Raw genomic sequence first — 16,160 nt, 5'->3', positions numbered from 1 at the left:
TCAGCTGTTTGGTGTTTCATTAACCTCGTATGGCGTGCTTGCATTGGAATGTATGAATGACCATTTTATTTCTGGAAAATAAACTAAATCACTGAGCATTCAGGCCCAGATGTACAAATCTATGTTACAGTCTCAAACACTCGGATTCAGAGTTTGCATCTACAAAATTGTTTTTTCTACATAACTGTCAGATGTTAGGAGACATAAACTTTCAGGGAGTCATAAAAAGAGATTTCAACCCAATACCATTCTTTATTTGGAGTGGCCATGTTGTAGTATGAGATGTATCAGTGTTCTGCGACTGAACTCCAGTTCCAAGATACTGAAAAATTACAGACTACTGAGTTGGGGTGATAAGCCATTTACAGAAGGCAAGGGGTCCATTGGAACGTTATGAATGTAAAAATCTGTTTCTTGGGGTGTAGAGAAATGTCCTGTGGACCCCTGACAGCTCTTAAACAAGCATTTCCAAAAATAAACTTTGTTTCTAAACACAACTGTTTCCTTGAAAGAAAATGGGATGCATTTAACAACAAAAAAGTTTAGTTTACTTCAATTAAAGGCAATCACAGACATGGTGGTTTGCCGGGTTCTAGCATGCCATCATCCCTGGCCAACAATCGGGTGAGCCGTAATAAGTGTTCTACCTCATTGCTATTCATGAGACAGATCTGATTACGACTCACACCAAAACAGAATTAAATGATCAGGCCAGAGGTCAGTTCACTAATTTATTTAGTAGTAGCACAACTACTGGTCATTAATTGCAACCTTCTTTTTGTAACGGTATTTCATACACCATGCTCGCAATTACTTACTTCGTAAATATATTTTGTAGAGAAAGCAACCTTTCCTGACTTTTTTTTTGCTGTAGTGGGAATGCTTCAATGCTTTTGTCAGGACTAGAGTGTAAGCCATCACCACAGCCACCACTAGTAACAGCACCACCCCCATCACCACCACAATATCATTTGTGCATGCTAGTGTTGCATGTTTTTCTAGGTAAAAGAAAGCCAGCCCTATTTGCGTTAACAGTACTTGCTAGAAAGTGTTGTAAATAAATTGCCTAAGCATTTTTAAACTCAGCAACATGTGTGAAAATTAAGCCACTGGAAAACTAAACACACGACTAAATAAAGTCTAGTCTAATATTTGAGCACAATTAAGAGAATTGAAAATAATGTGTGAAACATTTTTTTTCATGTATTTCTTTGCAAAATGCAAAGACATCAGGGGGCATATTTATACTCTGTTTGTGTCAAATTAGCATCATTTTTCTTTTACGCTAATTCGATTCAAACCTAACCCCTCTAGCACCAAAGTTATGTAGTTAGAGTCATTGTTTTACCGTGAAAACCTACCTTGCATCAATGAGATGCAAGGTAGACGTTCACGGGCAAAAAATGACTCAAAGGACCTAGCGCCTTATTTATCCTTCAGTGCAAAAATTATTCACGGGAGGAGGGGGTCCTTAAATAATGGTGCTAAGCTTGCTTAGTGCCATTATTTTATGCCTGGGTCAGGGCAGGCGTTAGGGGACCTGTGGCCTCATTTCCATAGTCAGAGACCATGGAAGCAGCCCACAGGTGCCCTTCCCTGCCCCCAGACACACCCCCATCAACACCTGGAGGACACCTAAGGATGAGGGGACCCATCCCAGGTAAGTCCAGGTAGGTATTTTTTATTTTTCTTTCACAGTGCCGTAGGAGGGCCTAACCTGGCCCCCCCCTACATGGCACTGTTCCCAATGGTCATGCCCGGGGGACACAACTCTTTATAGGTTTGAATTACTTCTTTATTAAGGTATGCTATAACATCATACTGCCAGGTCATGTTTAAGGGGGGCATTGTAATCATAGCCTGCATGAGGTAGCCCACTGTCCATCCAAATACAAGTATATGGCCTGCAACCATCACTAGGTCACTGAATAAATAGATGAAGTTGAGAAGATGAAGACCTTTGCATGTAGGGTTAGTGACTACAGGTTTTAGGATGAGGACTGATTGATGTTCAGCTAAAAATCCTGCAAAACCACCCAATGGAGTTTTTAGACACATATTTAAATGCTTTCAAATCACTAAAAAGTACAAATGGAGGGAAATATGATCCATTTGGTCTACCAGGTTCTGCAAGAAATAGGTATTTGTATTTGAGGGTGGTAGGTAAACCTAAAATTAGCCCTTAGCAACAATTCTCCTCATCAAGTCAAAGGCTTTACCTAATGATACATGTCACCAGCCTAACAGGGTCTAACAAGATGAATGATCTTATAGCTGGTAGGTATACATTTGGGCAGAATAGAAAAGCAGTCTTTAGCCAGGGTTTGGTAATACAAAATGTATCCAGTGGTGTGCTTTAAATGTGCTCCAAAATGGCCTCCCTATTTTTCACTGCCTCTTGTTTTTAAAAGCATAGCTTTAAAAGTTAGGACAGTGGTCCTTAACCTGTGGTCGGGGCATCCATCGGGGTTTGCGAAATCTATTCATGGGGTCCACAACTGCTTAGAAAATCAAATAATATTAACAGATTAATAAAGTGTCTATGAATAAAGAAGCAAAAGGTAAAATTGAAAATTTAAAAACATTATGTAAATGTGAAGGAATTTGAAACTGAAGCCTAAACATAAACTTTGTTTCCTCAGGCTGATTCAGGGGACCAGTGCAAGTGAATCAAACAGAATATAGTATGGATGATAAATGGCCTCAATCAGATTTAGAAAAGCTCCAACCTTCATATTAAATGTAAAAATTTTATTTTTTGTAATTTGTTTGTGAATTAAATAAAATATTCAATTATTTGTGTATTTGTTTGATGAATGCGTGTGTCTGCATTTTTGTGACTACAATTATTGAAAATGCTTCTGCTGGGGAACCCAGCTTCCTGCAATGCCTCAGTGGGGTGCCCCAGATTCCAATGATTTAGTGGGGGGTCCCTGGGTTCCAGTAATGTAGGGGTCCACAGAAATCAAAAAGACAAGAACCACTGAGTTAGAAGATCATGCTGCCTCGACCAGAACTGTGAGGAAACAGGGTAATGGAGCAGTCGCAGCTGGCGATGGTACAAAGTGGCGGGTGAGGGTGGTGGGAATAAACCAAAAATGTTTAAACTATTTTTAAAAACGTACCTTTATTGCACCACTGCTTTCTGCCACACTCCAGGCACTGCCTCCCAGCCTGCCCTGCGGCCAATCATGACGCTGCTCAGAGCAGCGTTATGATTGGCTGGAGCACCTGGCTGGGTACTCCAAGGCAGACTGGGAGCCTGGGTCTGCTGCCTCCAACCAGGCAACACAGTGCCGGGTTGGAGAGAGCCCTGTGCACATGTCTGTTTGGCCGGCCTGAAACAGCTGACCAAATATATATGCGCACTGAGAGGAGTGCTCTGTGCACTCCTGTCAGTCTTCGTCACCCCCATGGACCCGCCCCTTTAAAAATAAAACAATAATTAACATCATTGATGGTTGAGAATCTTTTCCACCCCACTCCATTACAGGCGCGGCTCCTCCGCTATGGCGGAGGAGCGTCACCCCCCGCCAGCAGCAGCTGCAAATCTAAAAAAAACTATAATAATATTTTACAAAATTTGCAGCTGCTGCTGCTGGCAGGGGGGCGATGCGGCGGAGGAGCCGCCCCTGTAATGGAGTGGGGTGGGAAAGATTCTCAACCATCCATGTCTGATTCTGGTTGAGAGATAAGATACATTTGGGCTAAACACATAATAACAGAATGTCTGGGGCTTATATTTCATCACAATATATCATGAAAAGCCATACTTAAATTTCAAGACAAATTGAGACGAGATGCTAGTACTGGACAGTTGAAGACATTGACTTCCAGTGCTAAATACTCTAATTTATTTGCAAGTTATTTATAGAGCTATGGCTCTTCTCTCGCTTACTGCAGAGCACTAAAAGTCTGGGACCGATGCAATCTGCTTCGAGTGAGCATATAGGACATTAGAGTCTGACCGTGAGGTGGGTCACTTGTCCACCGTTTTCCATCATAACCGATTTTCTGCCATGATTTGGGGTGCAAATATATCATTGAGGCTAGGGATAGACTGGGCATGCAAAGAACACTGAATGGTTACCCACATGTGATCTTTCCAAAGAGGAACGAGATTTGTCTGGCATTAAGACTAGAGTATCGAAGCTTTCCACCTCTCAGTGAACTGATGATTTCTCCCGAGAGAGGTCAAACAATGAATAGACCTTACCGTTACACTTGTTTCCCCTTCAATTAGATAAGCTCTACACGGGGACCAAATATTGAGTCATCACGAAGCCTTCATCCTTCTATTTGGCTGTCTGCCTTTTCTCCTCAACATCTGTTCCCCTTTCCCCTTACATGTGCCTGCTTCTGTAGCCTCTACTACACATGAGTTGTGACTGAACCCGTCTGTATAGTTCCTGATGTGTATGTTCGTGTGTGCGGAAATCTCTGTGTGCATGTGTACCCTTTGAGCTATTTGCTAATATTCTCTGGTGTTTATATATCTGGTAGTCTGCCTGCATGGGTTGATAAAGGTCTGGTTGCCTGTGTGCTTGGAAAACTGCAACTCTGTTGTACAGGAACCTCTTTGAATAAACACCTGTGTTTGAGGGCGTCTGTAGTGTGTGCTGCTCTTTGTCTGAACTATCTGTGGGTGTGCTGCTTTGTCTGCACATGTGCGGTCATGTTCTATCTATGTCGATGTGTTAAGACATTGCACAAAGGCCCAGGCTTTGTCACTGGTTGGATCACTAACGGGTCATGCCAGAAGCTTTTACATATTCAGCCTGTTTACAGTACCCCACCTTTTTCACTTTGTGGCCAATGAGAGGGGAAGATCGTCGGTCCAACAAATCACATGCCTGCAGAAGCGCATAGATAAATGGAGGAGAGAGGAGCAGAGTGATAGATGGAAGCTGTAAGTATATATCTACATTATTAGACACACTACAGTTCATAAGACGGAAAGGAAAGACTGGAAAGGAGAAACAAAACAGGAGTAGCAAGCATGAGTCTGCTCTCAGCGCCCTGGTCCCTCCTGCCCTCGGGTACCTTCCTGACGATGCTGGCTCTCTTCTTCACCGTCTTTGCTCTGCTCTATGACTTCATGAAGCGCCGGAGGAGTTGGAGCCGCTACCCACCAGGACCCACCTCCCTGCCCTTCCTTGGGAACATTCTGCAGGCGGATTTCAAAAATCTACCCGAATACTGTGCTCGGGTAAGTCTCGTTTCAAAGAGCCGCTTTTTGGAAAAGAGCGTTGTTTGAATGTGTAATGTAGTGAAATGTCGGCACTATTTACAATAATATGTACCAAATAATTCTGATATGAATAGATATTATCCTATCAATTAGTCATTTATTTTCTACATATACGTGCCTTCTGATGTTTGAACGCGCCTGTAATTGAAAATTACGTCGTCATTCGCGTGTAATAATGGATCACAAACGAGTGGTGAACGAACAATGCATGATTCTGAAGGCGAACGCAGGACCGACGGCTCTCTTTCCCGAGAAGTTGTGAGGGAAGAAAGTATTCAGCTGCCAGAATGCAGTGTCTCTGCGTCTCCAGCAGGAGCTGTGAGAAAAAACGAAAAAAAATAAGTTACTGGAGCCGCGAATCACCGTCCCTCGCAAACTCCAAGGGTGGAGACTGTACTGGAATCAGCGTGTGGCCTGACTGAGAAAATCAACTGCGTAGTGGGCCTAATGTTTCTAAAACAGGTATGTGGGGAGTGGACAAGCAACAGAGAGATGGTGGAGGAGAATACGATAAAAAGATAAAACAGCTGCCAGGTGGTTTCATGTAATTTGTGACTTTTTGGCTAGTATTGGCATTCTTTTAACCAATAACAAATTGCATTCTAGGGAATGTAGCATGGTTTCAAAAGTTAAAAATAAGACAAAAGACTAGATGAAAGTGTCACACATGGCTGGTTGACACTTGCACTATTGGAACAAGGGTGTTTGGAAAAGAGGGAGAAACAATAGAATATAGAGGGAGGGAGTGAAGTATTACAAATGTATTTAGGAAAAAAAGGACTGGGATACTTCGACTAAAGGAAATCAAACTGGCGTACTGGAGAAGGGAACACCTCTAAAGAAGGGAGACGTGAGGGTACTTATTACAGGCAATATAGACCCCTAAGTCATACAAGATAAAGATTGTAAGTCACATCATAGCTCTGCGACCTTATGAAGATACCCTGTTTGCAGCCTCGTGCCCTATCTTGGGCATAGAACTCACCAATGGCATGCAGTGTTCTTGTACGGGGTTCTTTATTCCACGTATTATTAAAACTAAAAGTTGGTCTTAGAGTGTGGATGTTTTGTGACTTCCGCACACGCAAGTAAACACATCTCCCTACATATAGATGAATTAATAGAATGTAACAGTGCGCACATGAGCGTTGCTGAATGTGACTCTGCTCACTCAGAGAGCACCAGGTGCATAGGCATTGCTCCAAGCACTGTGAAGATGAGTGTGACATTTAAAAGTTGCTAAAAGGTATCAAATGCCCTGACAATAGAAGTGGTATGCAGCATTTATGCAGTCAAATGAGTTAAATCAAGCGTTAAACGTTCTTACTAGCTAGAGGTGGTGGGACCGTTTTTGGTCTGGCTAGACGTAGGTTTAGTTATTTGTTGGAGCTCATGCACACATTTTTACCAAAAACAATCATGAGACACAAAATCTAAGAAGCACTATAATAGAGGAATAATACCATAAGAAAACAAGCATTGGCAATGCCAATAGGTCTGGTGTTGAGTTGCAGCCTTTTGGATTTGTCAATGTCTGTTTCGTATTTCAAAACCTTCACTGTTGGCGGAGCTACTGGGCCCTTGCCAATATAAAACATTGGCTGAAAGCAAAAATATTTTTTTGATCTTAAGAAACATGCATTGCCTTGGTATTAGTAGACTCTGGAACTGAAGGAAATTACTTTGTGTGTGAATGTGCTCTTGTGAAAGAGCAAAATTCCATCACTCACAGTGATGCTAGTCAGTGGCTGAAGTGGGCTGACCCATTGCCCCAACTGTATGCTCTAGTAAGCAGAAGAAACACGTGAATGACTGAACAACAGCCCAGTGGTGAAGGGGGGTTTCTGAAAGTCATTATAAGTATGTGATATACATACAGGGGTGTAGCTTCATGGGGTGTTTGGGTGTTACACCCCATCTCATAAATGTATTTTCTTATGAATACTGGGGTACAAGTGCTTTCAGTCGGGTATGGCGAGCAGTGTGTCGGATTTCACCTGGCATTTATACACACACACACACACACACACACACACACACACACACACAGACAAAAAACACACACTCTCTCTCTCATCTCTGTTTTGAAGGTCACCCCCTCCCCCCTCACAGTCTTACTGACCTAACTACTCCTCTGTATATATATCTAATTTGGTGAGAGAGCAACATGGAGTGTAGTGGAGGGGGAGTGTGGTACACAAGGAAGATCACTGGAAACACATGCATTATTGTGGAGAATTTAACTAAAAAGAAACAAAATTGCTTCAAAAGTGAGCAGTATGAGGTCACAAGTAATGTGTTCGTGCTCTAGGGAAAGGACAAACATAACAGGAGGTAGTAAAGCATGCACAATCTGATGAATTAAAAGTGAGCAAATGAGAGTGACGATAAAGCCAACCAGTGGTAAACAGTGGGTCCGATCTAAACTCAGCATAAGCAGACAATAGCTCTTTTCTCCAACACACAGCTTGCCCTATTTGGTAGGCTGGCCTTAAGTAGGAGTACAGTTTGCCTAACTATTCATGCCTCACTACAGGTCCTAAAAACCCTCTCGTTAACCAGCTCTGCCAAAGTGTCACTGACCAAACTGCACAGACCATCAGCTTGACGGTACAGCACAGATCTTTCGGATCCAGTGCCGAGGGTTGGGAATGGAGCTGCTAGCCTTTTGGGTAATTTGACTTCTTGCATCAAAAGATGCAGTGTACTTTGGAAATCTATTTAGTTTATTTTCAGGTTAATACTAACTTTTGCAGCAGCACATTAGCTCCCAAACAGAGAAAAGTCCACCCTCAAAACTAATGCAATTTATGGTGTATCGTTTTAATAAATAAACACCCCTTTCAACACCGTGTAGCAGGCCCACTCTTGATCAGTATTAAACAAGGGCCCAGTGCAAACCCAATACCTCTAAAATCTAAAAATAAAATCTAGAATCCACCTGAACACTTATAGTGCTGAAATTTGTATAGCTGCCATGTTGTCCTGCCTGTAATAATACAATCCTTAAGCACTTGCACTCATTAAAACAATAGTAACAATCACAACATTACACATTTTTCAGGCATTACCACTAGTCTGTGTAATAGGAACCAGTTAGCCAGAAGTGTAGATTTATTACATTAAACATATTGAAAAATAATTGTCAGTCACTTTATTACCAGTGAACATTGTGACTCCATACTGAGTGCAAAGTTCTGTTTGTGCAAACACCTTATCAGCTTACAAAGGGGCGCTTGGCACAGAAAACCCTCAATGGCAGGACTCCACTGCCACCACCAATAACATTTTCCAAAACGATAAAGGGCAAAGATATACATGTCTTAACAGCCAAAAAAGAGTTAATGTTATTACCAGGATAGTGGGCAAAATGGCGCATTCAAACATAAAAGTCTAGACCACGCAAATTGCACTGGTGCAGCACAATTTTGCATTCATCCAAAGTTGTTTTTGTAATTGTGAAATGCAGCTTGGTACTGACCTTTTTATAGATGACTAGTGCACAAACAGTGCATGCATCAACAGACCAGTGGACAAAAATAACATTCTCTACAGGTCATTCAGTACACAAGTCGGTCAATGACTGAAGCAAAATTTCTAACCTGCCCCCTTTCCATAATATGTCACCCCGTTGGGTTTAATGATACCCTTTATAGCCCACCTGCCATTTTAAATATGACTTATCAGTCATCAACTAAACCAGCCACTCTTGACCTAGTGGTCTTAATTTCCTGTCCTAGACATATCCGTCTTTCTTCCCTCTTCTAGACCTATTGGTGCACCTTCATCATCCTGAACCTACTGGTCCTCTTCCTTTTCTCAACATACTTTATCCATGTTGTAGGCTTCCATGGGCTTTGAACCATTTTCGACTGAATATGGCACTGGGCACCTGGATTGACAACAGTAATGGATACATGTCCTCTTTGAGGGACAGTGGATCTAAACGCATGAGACTACAAAATCTTTGGTGCCACTACTTGTACCCCCTCTAAATCCTTCTAGGAAAATAGTATCTTCTTTGTGGTTATTAACAGGGATACATTTCTCTGTCCTCTGAGTCTGCACCCCCTATAGCTGTAGTTCCCAACCTTTTGACTCCTGAGGACCCCCATCACTGCAGGAAGCCGGGGACTCCAAAGCAATTTGTAAGATTTAAATTTCAAACATTAAAACAGTAATTCACAAAAATACACAAATACACACCAAACAAATACTCAAATAACTAAAGATTTTATTGTTTTATGTTGAAAAAATATGTACAAATTGAAAATTTTTATTGGAAGATTTGTGCCGCACCTTGGCGAATAACTTTTCAATGTTTGTTTTTCTTTTAACAAGTTGAATTCTCAAGTCAGATTCTACATTTCCCCAGCAATTTCTGCATTTATTTTGTAGGTATTTAAGCTCTGAGAAAGCTTTTTCACATAAATATGTGGTGGGGAAAGGATGTAAAACCTTAAGTGCCTCTCATCACTCCATAGGCCCTCTATCACTTGTATTTGTTTTATAGTACCTCTCATACCATTGTAGGTTGTCAGAGCACTTTGTATCACAAACATATAGAGACAATGAATCATATGTGTGTAAATCAGTGTATAGAAAATGTTAGGTAAGGCAAAGGGTCCTACAAGGTGTGGATTTCACATGTCATCCATTCTGGTAGGCATTTTCTAAGAGTGCTTGGTCTGGAGAAGCACACACTCATGATTCAGAACATAACACAGTGGTTAGCATTGGCTTTAATGATAAGAATTTATTTCCAAGCAAGCAAACCTTTTTTAGAAGCATCAGCATAATGAAAGACCGGGAAAATTCTTACCTTTCTAATTTGTACAATGCAGTTTGATGCAGCTCTTTGATAGCCGTTCACAGCTCACTGTGTTAGATTACGGCTGTAACTTATGAACTGCACAGTAACAAAAAAAACTCTGTGACAATAGCAGTAACCCTCTGTGCTGGACACATAAAATATGTTTCTTTGATATGCATGATTTACATTCTTTGCAGCAGGCATATTAACCATCTGTGACACCTTAAATGAGTCAAAACTGTCACTAGACAAAACTCTAAAGCCTCTCCAGCAGGTATATTAATCACCAGAGTTATCTCTACACACCCTTTTTTTGCCCGAAAACTGCTGGATATACAAAGTACTTTGCAGTACTTTTAAACCTGCTGCATAAATGAAATATTACATGTACAAATGTGTTTCTTGCCAGAGGCTCTTGCGGGAGGATTGCCATCCGGCAGGGCCAGGCCTGCGTACCCCCTGGGAATGTGTCACAGATCCCTGGGGTCCGTGGACAATAGGTTGGGAACCACTGCCCCATACTGTTAAATGGGCTAGCAAGAAACGTCCAAAATATGTAATTATTACTTTCTGATTGGTGGTCGGGGGAGTCCCAGAATAATTAGCTAAATGAAACAGACACCTATTTATGCGTAGTAAAAAGAAACACATACCAAAGGAATATTCCTCTTTCTGGAAAGAAGAATATGCCTTTACAGATTGTTTTTTGAAGGAAGGCATCCCTTCACTTACAAAAACAATCAGTCTCGTAATGCAAACACCTTTGTACCATGGTGCAAGGATGCCTGGTTTGATGCCAGGCAGCACACAGTGCGCCAGTGCAGTGATACTGAAGAAATGACACATTTCTGCTCTCTCTTTCACGTAACGCAGTGCAGCATGTTTCCTTGCTGCATTGCTTTGTGTGACATTTTAGTAAGATCTGGACCTTTGATTTCAGTTAACCAAAGTGCACTTTGGGGCTACGGTACTGTGCTCTCAGTTAAATACAGATTATTGGGGGCTTTGGTTGCTCACCGTGGCAGTAATATGAGGCTCTCAATTCCCGTGCAAGGAAGGTCCCTGCTGAGCACGTTGTTTATACTGTATACCCTTTGGGCTCAGAGAGCAGAAGGTGGATTTAGGATGTTTCTCTTCTGTCTGCTGTGCAAAGGTTTATCTCTCAGCATGCTTGATGAGAAGGCTTCCCTTTTCCAGCAGTTCTTTGCTCACCTCGTCTCTGACTGCTTCTCAATCCCTTGGACAGCTTTATGAGCAGAGTCTCCCCCCTGAAGTTCCTCGATGATCCACTGTCTTCCTTTTGTCGTTGGAATGCCTAGTGACGAGCAGGTAGTTCTCTAGCCTTGTACTGAGCAGTGCTGTTGTAAATCCTTGCTGTCTCCAGTGGTTAGACGGGTTGACCAACCAGCTTCTAAGGCATTTTCCTTCTGTTATTTCTCCAGTGTTGAATGTCCCAGTGACACATTGGGATTTGTGAATAGTCTTGCATCATCCAGTGAGTTACCGACAAAACACTGCAGAACCCTTCCTCTTCCTTGTTCTACTAAGATCAAGCTCACCATTACTGTACTGAGATTATATACCTAGTTGGCATTACCATACAAACCCCTCCACTTTTACAAGAACATTGTTGGAGGGGTGACACCTTAGGCAAGTCATGCAGCAAAGTGCTTCTGAGACTGATCTTATTAAAACCTCTTGAAAACTTGTGAAGATGAAGGGTTGTGACTGGACCCGAGAAAGTGACAGGCAAGGGTCTACGACATTGGTATGCAGTTTAAAATTGGAGAATGCGTGACTGCTGTGGACTCTGCCTTCCAGTGCTTTAAATGGGAAAAAAAGGTAGGGAGTTTATAAAAAAAAGGCATGGCAAAAGAAGGATAACAAGGAATTCTTTAAAGAGTGTGCTTATGAAAATAGCGATTTAGCTTAAGCTTAAAGCATATAAAATAGAATACCATGCCTCTCTGTGAGTTTTGTGTTACCTATAGGCTTTGCTGATGCTTGTTAGCTCTATGAAATAAATGAGTAACAAAAACGTTTGGATGTTGAATAGTTGGAAGTATAACTGTTTAAATACTGAAAATATGAGACTGCGAATTAAATATTACTAAAGAATAGTTGTCTTTGGAATGTCTCAATCATTTCTATTCTCTTCATATCAGTTTTCTCCGCAGTCTCACACTCTTTTAGACACGCTCTTTTCTTCACACATCTTTCCGAAATTCTCCATCTTTATAGTTCACACATATTTCCTCTTCTGCATGCATTTACTTTAATCTCTTCCACTCCACTGTGCCTCAAGCACACAACCCGCCTAGTCACCTGTGAGCACTGCATTTTCTTTTCCTTTGGTAACTACGATATACCTATAGCAGTGTACCTCCTTGATACACTGTCGTACAATTATATTTAGCACATATGTGACCATCGCTATCTGTGCTCTGCAGCGAGGCCAAGGAGGATTGGATACGCATGTAGTCTGAACACCTTCTTGGCTCACTATCAAGCACTGTGAGAAACTTACACTGCGTTCGGCTTTAGCTCCAGAGTTCTCAATCGTGCCCTGACATAACACCCACCCACAACCTGAATCACCGCGACACCTTGGGGCAACTCAGTTCTCAGTGTACCTTACATAAGACGCATTTTTTACATGAAGAAATTACAGAATTGCAACACCTGCCTAAAGCAAATAATCTTAGACAATGCAAGATGAAGTAAAACATGTGAAACGTAAACAGGGACTGCATTGCAGACGCCGATTACATTAAGTGTTTTACAATCCTTGTGAAATTGATCTGTGTGTTCACTTGTAAAGTTAAGAGCATTGCTATAAGACCCAGTGGGAACACGTTTGAAAGCTGTTTTTGCCTGGTCCACCTTAAGTTCTGCTGCCTGCTCTTCACACACTGAAATGCACTTATCCTCAAAGATGTGATATGACAACTACTAACAACTGTACCCTACGGTCACTGCTGGACAGTTACTCAACTGAGAGATTATTTGGGGAATGTTCCACCCCACACACCTCCTTGAAAGTATGGCCCTGGAAAAATAACATGAAAAGCAGGATTACAATAATAAGCAGAGCTGGGTATTAGCAGAGGATTAAACAACTGGCAACTGGATATTTGGGTCTGTATGCCTTAATTACCATCTATAAACCTGTGACAGTTTTTGAAAGATTCTGAAAGTTTATGATCTAGCGTAGCATTTCACAAGCCGTACTCTTACTCTGAGAAGCCCTACCAACATTGTTGGAGCCCAACACAGTCAAAGAAGGGAGACTGAAGGGCGTGACATAGGCGGAGACCCAAGATGGCATGCCTCGTCTAAGGTCCCGAGCAAGGTCTCCTGCTGATGCCCGTAACCACTGTTTGAGCAGCACTACACATTACTCATGCGCCATGAGGCGAAGAATTCTCGCATTGAAACCAGTCTTTGGAACTAGATCTCCGACGGTGAAATTAAGAGGTGCCTCTCACTCTTCTCACAAAATATATGGAACGTCAGAGAAAGCAAACAGCCTCACAGAATTTAAGTGTCCATAAAACTGCATATTTAAAATGGAATACTGAAGCCTGCACTTGTTAGGAAGTTTACCAGTTGCCCCCTATTGCGCGCAGGATGTCGTCCTACATTTATAGTAAGTGGGAAAATGATCGCTAAAATGTTGTAGGGCATTTGTAAGAAGTTCACCACAATGAAGGGGAAATGTACTCGGACGCAGCTTTTAATATTTATTGCACGTGAACAGGCGCAGCCCGTCCTTTAGGGCAGAGAGGCCATGCCCCCCCACCTTTTGCCCCTCATGAAGAGTGTCTGTCAGGCTGAACAAAGGTCAGCCTGACAGACACTCTTCATGTTCAGGTCAGGCAGCCAGGAGCGAACATGCACGATATGAGCAGACTCCTGGCTGCCTGAGTTGAACTTTGCTGGGCTGAGGAGGTCACAGCTCCTATGGGCGTGACATCCTCGGCTCAGCAATGGTGCCTCGAGGTCCTCCCCTGGGTGACGAGGAAAGCGTCACCCATTGACTTCAACCTGGGTGCTTCAGGTTTAAGCCCTGAAGCACCCATGGTGAGTGTCAATCAGTGACACTTCGTCACAGAGTGGGGTGGGATCAGCAGTCTCACTGACCCCATCCCACTCTGAGACAAGACTGGGACTGCTGCCTTCCCTCATTGGCTGACCTAAGGTCTTCCTTTGAAACTCTGCAACCGACACACCAGCTCCTGTCATCACATTTCCCCTTTTCCGTCCCAACGCACTTTATATCACTCCCAGTCCATCCTTAGGTTTTTGCCATGCTTGTTCTCTTCACTTGACGGGGTTCCCACTCTATGAATGAAAGACCCACAACCCAGACTGAAAGGTAGCTCACTTCTGGGCCTGAAATGACACCTGCAAAGGCAAAAACACAGCATTAGGCTCTTCATCCATACACACCGGCCCCCCTCTTCTCACATTGCTCTGGTAACAGTCTGACTTCCACCTTCCCAACCCCATTATCTCAGCCCTACTTCATCCTTGCCTCCCTGCCTCTGTAGCTACCCCTATTCTAAAGGAGTGAGTCTCGAACTTTGAGGCATTGTGGCCCAATGCCGTTAAGCATTTTCTCAAGACCGCCAGCAACTGGAAGGAAGTGACTTTCTTACGGTCACCATGCTGGAATACCCAGCCCACCTGGTCTGTGTTCTGGTCCCATAGTTGCTCCCCAGTGAGCAAGGGCATATCCGAGTTACCGGATATCTTCTTATAAATACAGAGGAGCCCATCCCTGCGTGATCAGTTTTGAAACTCTGTAACACTATAGACAAACCTCTAACACCCATTTCCCCACTCCGACACTCTGAAGGCCCCAAAAAACATCCATGACATTAGTGTTCCAAACAAAAGAATCTCCCACACCTCGACGCATACGACGCGTAGGGTCTCCAGCATATCTTTTAATAAACTGAACGTAATTGGCTACCTGGACCTTTCTCTCCTACCCCTTTCTCTAGCCCAACATTCTAAGATCCTCTGGCCCAGCTCCCCTGCTGATGGTGTATATCCCCACAGCAATTTCCCCATAAAGGCAATCCTTGCCAGCTTGTCAGTTATGGTTATTCTCGACTTTCCTCTCTCCACTGACTTCATAATGAACTGTACTATATCCTCTACCCGCTCCCTTTCCTCTTCCCTTCTCCTAGCCCCAGACTTCAAATATTCCTGCCATGCCCACGCATACGACAACTGCGTGGAGTGCACCAAGTAATTCACCACAAGGAGAAGCATCCTCTGCTGCCTATAGTCCAGAGCACCTCTGGCATCCCTGTCTTTCTCAGATCCTCATCCATGACCAGCCCATGGGACCTCTGCCACTGTGAACGAGATAAAGCATTCGCAATATCATTGTTCACTCCCAGCACGTCTTGCTCTAAATGAAATGTCATGTCATTATCTCCCCAAAACAAATATCCTGAGCAACTGCAATACTTCTGGGTCCCTTGCAGACTGTCTGTTCACCACCTGCACCACTGTCAAATTGTCCACCCTAAAAACAACTTTTTTGTGTTCTAAATAGTGCCCCATACACTGATTGCCATAACTAAGGGGAACAGTTCAAAGAATGCTATGCTCCTCCCCTCTTGCTTCCACTCGTCCAGCCAGTCCTCCGAACACTACCGGCCCTGATAATACATACCAAAACTCTTGGCACCTGCTGCGTCTGAAAATATCTGCCCATCCCAGTCTTTCCATGACTCCAAAGGGATGCCATTGAAGGAATCCAAAATTATGCACCACATCCTCAAGTCTTCCTTTGTGGCGGATTTAAGCTGGACATGATGGTGAAGCAAAGTTTGTCTTGCTAAAGACCATCCCAGTCGTCTCCAGAAAGTCCTTCCTGCTCTCACTAATCCATAAGCAAAATTAAAGTGACCTAGTTAGACCTGTATGTCCTTAACTGATATCTTGTGTCTACGCAACATTGCCTGCACTGCCGTCAGCATCGGCAGCCCTCTTTTCCTCTGGCAACCGCACTATCATGACCTCTGTATCCAGCTCGATGCCCAAAAAGGGTAGAGCCATACAAGGCCCCACTGTCTT

At 43.0% G+C, this 16,160-nt stretch overlaps 1 protein-coding gene and 1 long non-coding RNA gene across 2 annotated transcripts in view; one reads left to right on the top strand and one right to left on the bottom strand.

The window, feature by feature from the left end:
* Positions 1-5,136, bottom strand: part of LOC138292731 (uncharacterized) — a 31,130-nt gene extending 25,994 nt beyond the window's left edge. Inside the window, exon 1 of the long non-coding RNA XR_011202775.1 lies at positions 5,044-5,136. This is a non-coding gene — a long non-coding RNA (uncharacterized lncRNA). The remainder of the gene's footprint in view (positions 1-5,043) is intronic.
* Positions 4,809-16,160, top strand: part of LOC138292729 (cytochrome P450 2D15-like) — a 275,538-nt gene continuing 264,186 nt past the window's right edge. Inside the window, exon 1 of the mRNA XM_069231467.1 lies at positions 4,809-5,209. Within this exon, the coding sequence (XP_069087568.1) occupies positions 5,000-5,209 (210 nt within the window). The 5' untranslated portion in view covers positions 4,809-4,999. The remainder of the gene's footprint in view (positions 5,210-16,160) is intronic.

Source organism: Pleurodeles waltl, chromosome 4_2 (assembly GCF_031143425.1).
Source record: "Pleurodeles waltl isolate 20211129_DDA chromosome 4_2, aPleWal1.hap1.20221129, whole genome shotgun sequence".
NCBI classification, from domain to species: domain Eukaryota; kingdom Metazoa; phylum Chordata; class Amphibia; order Caudata; family Salamandridae; genus Pleurodeles; species Pleurodeles waltl.
The sequence above is the reverse complement of the archived record's forward strand: the minus strand, read 5'-3'. Positions and strand labels throughout refer to the sequence as shown.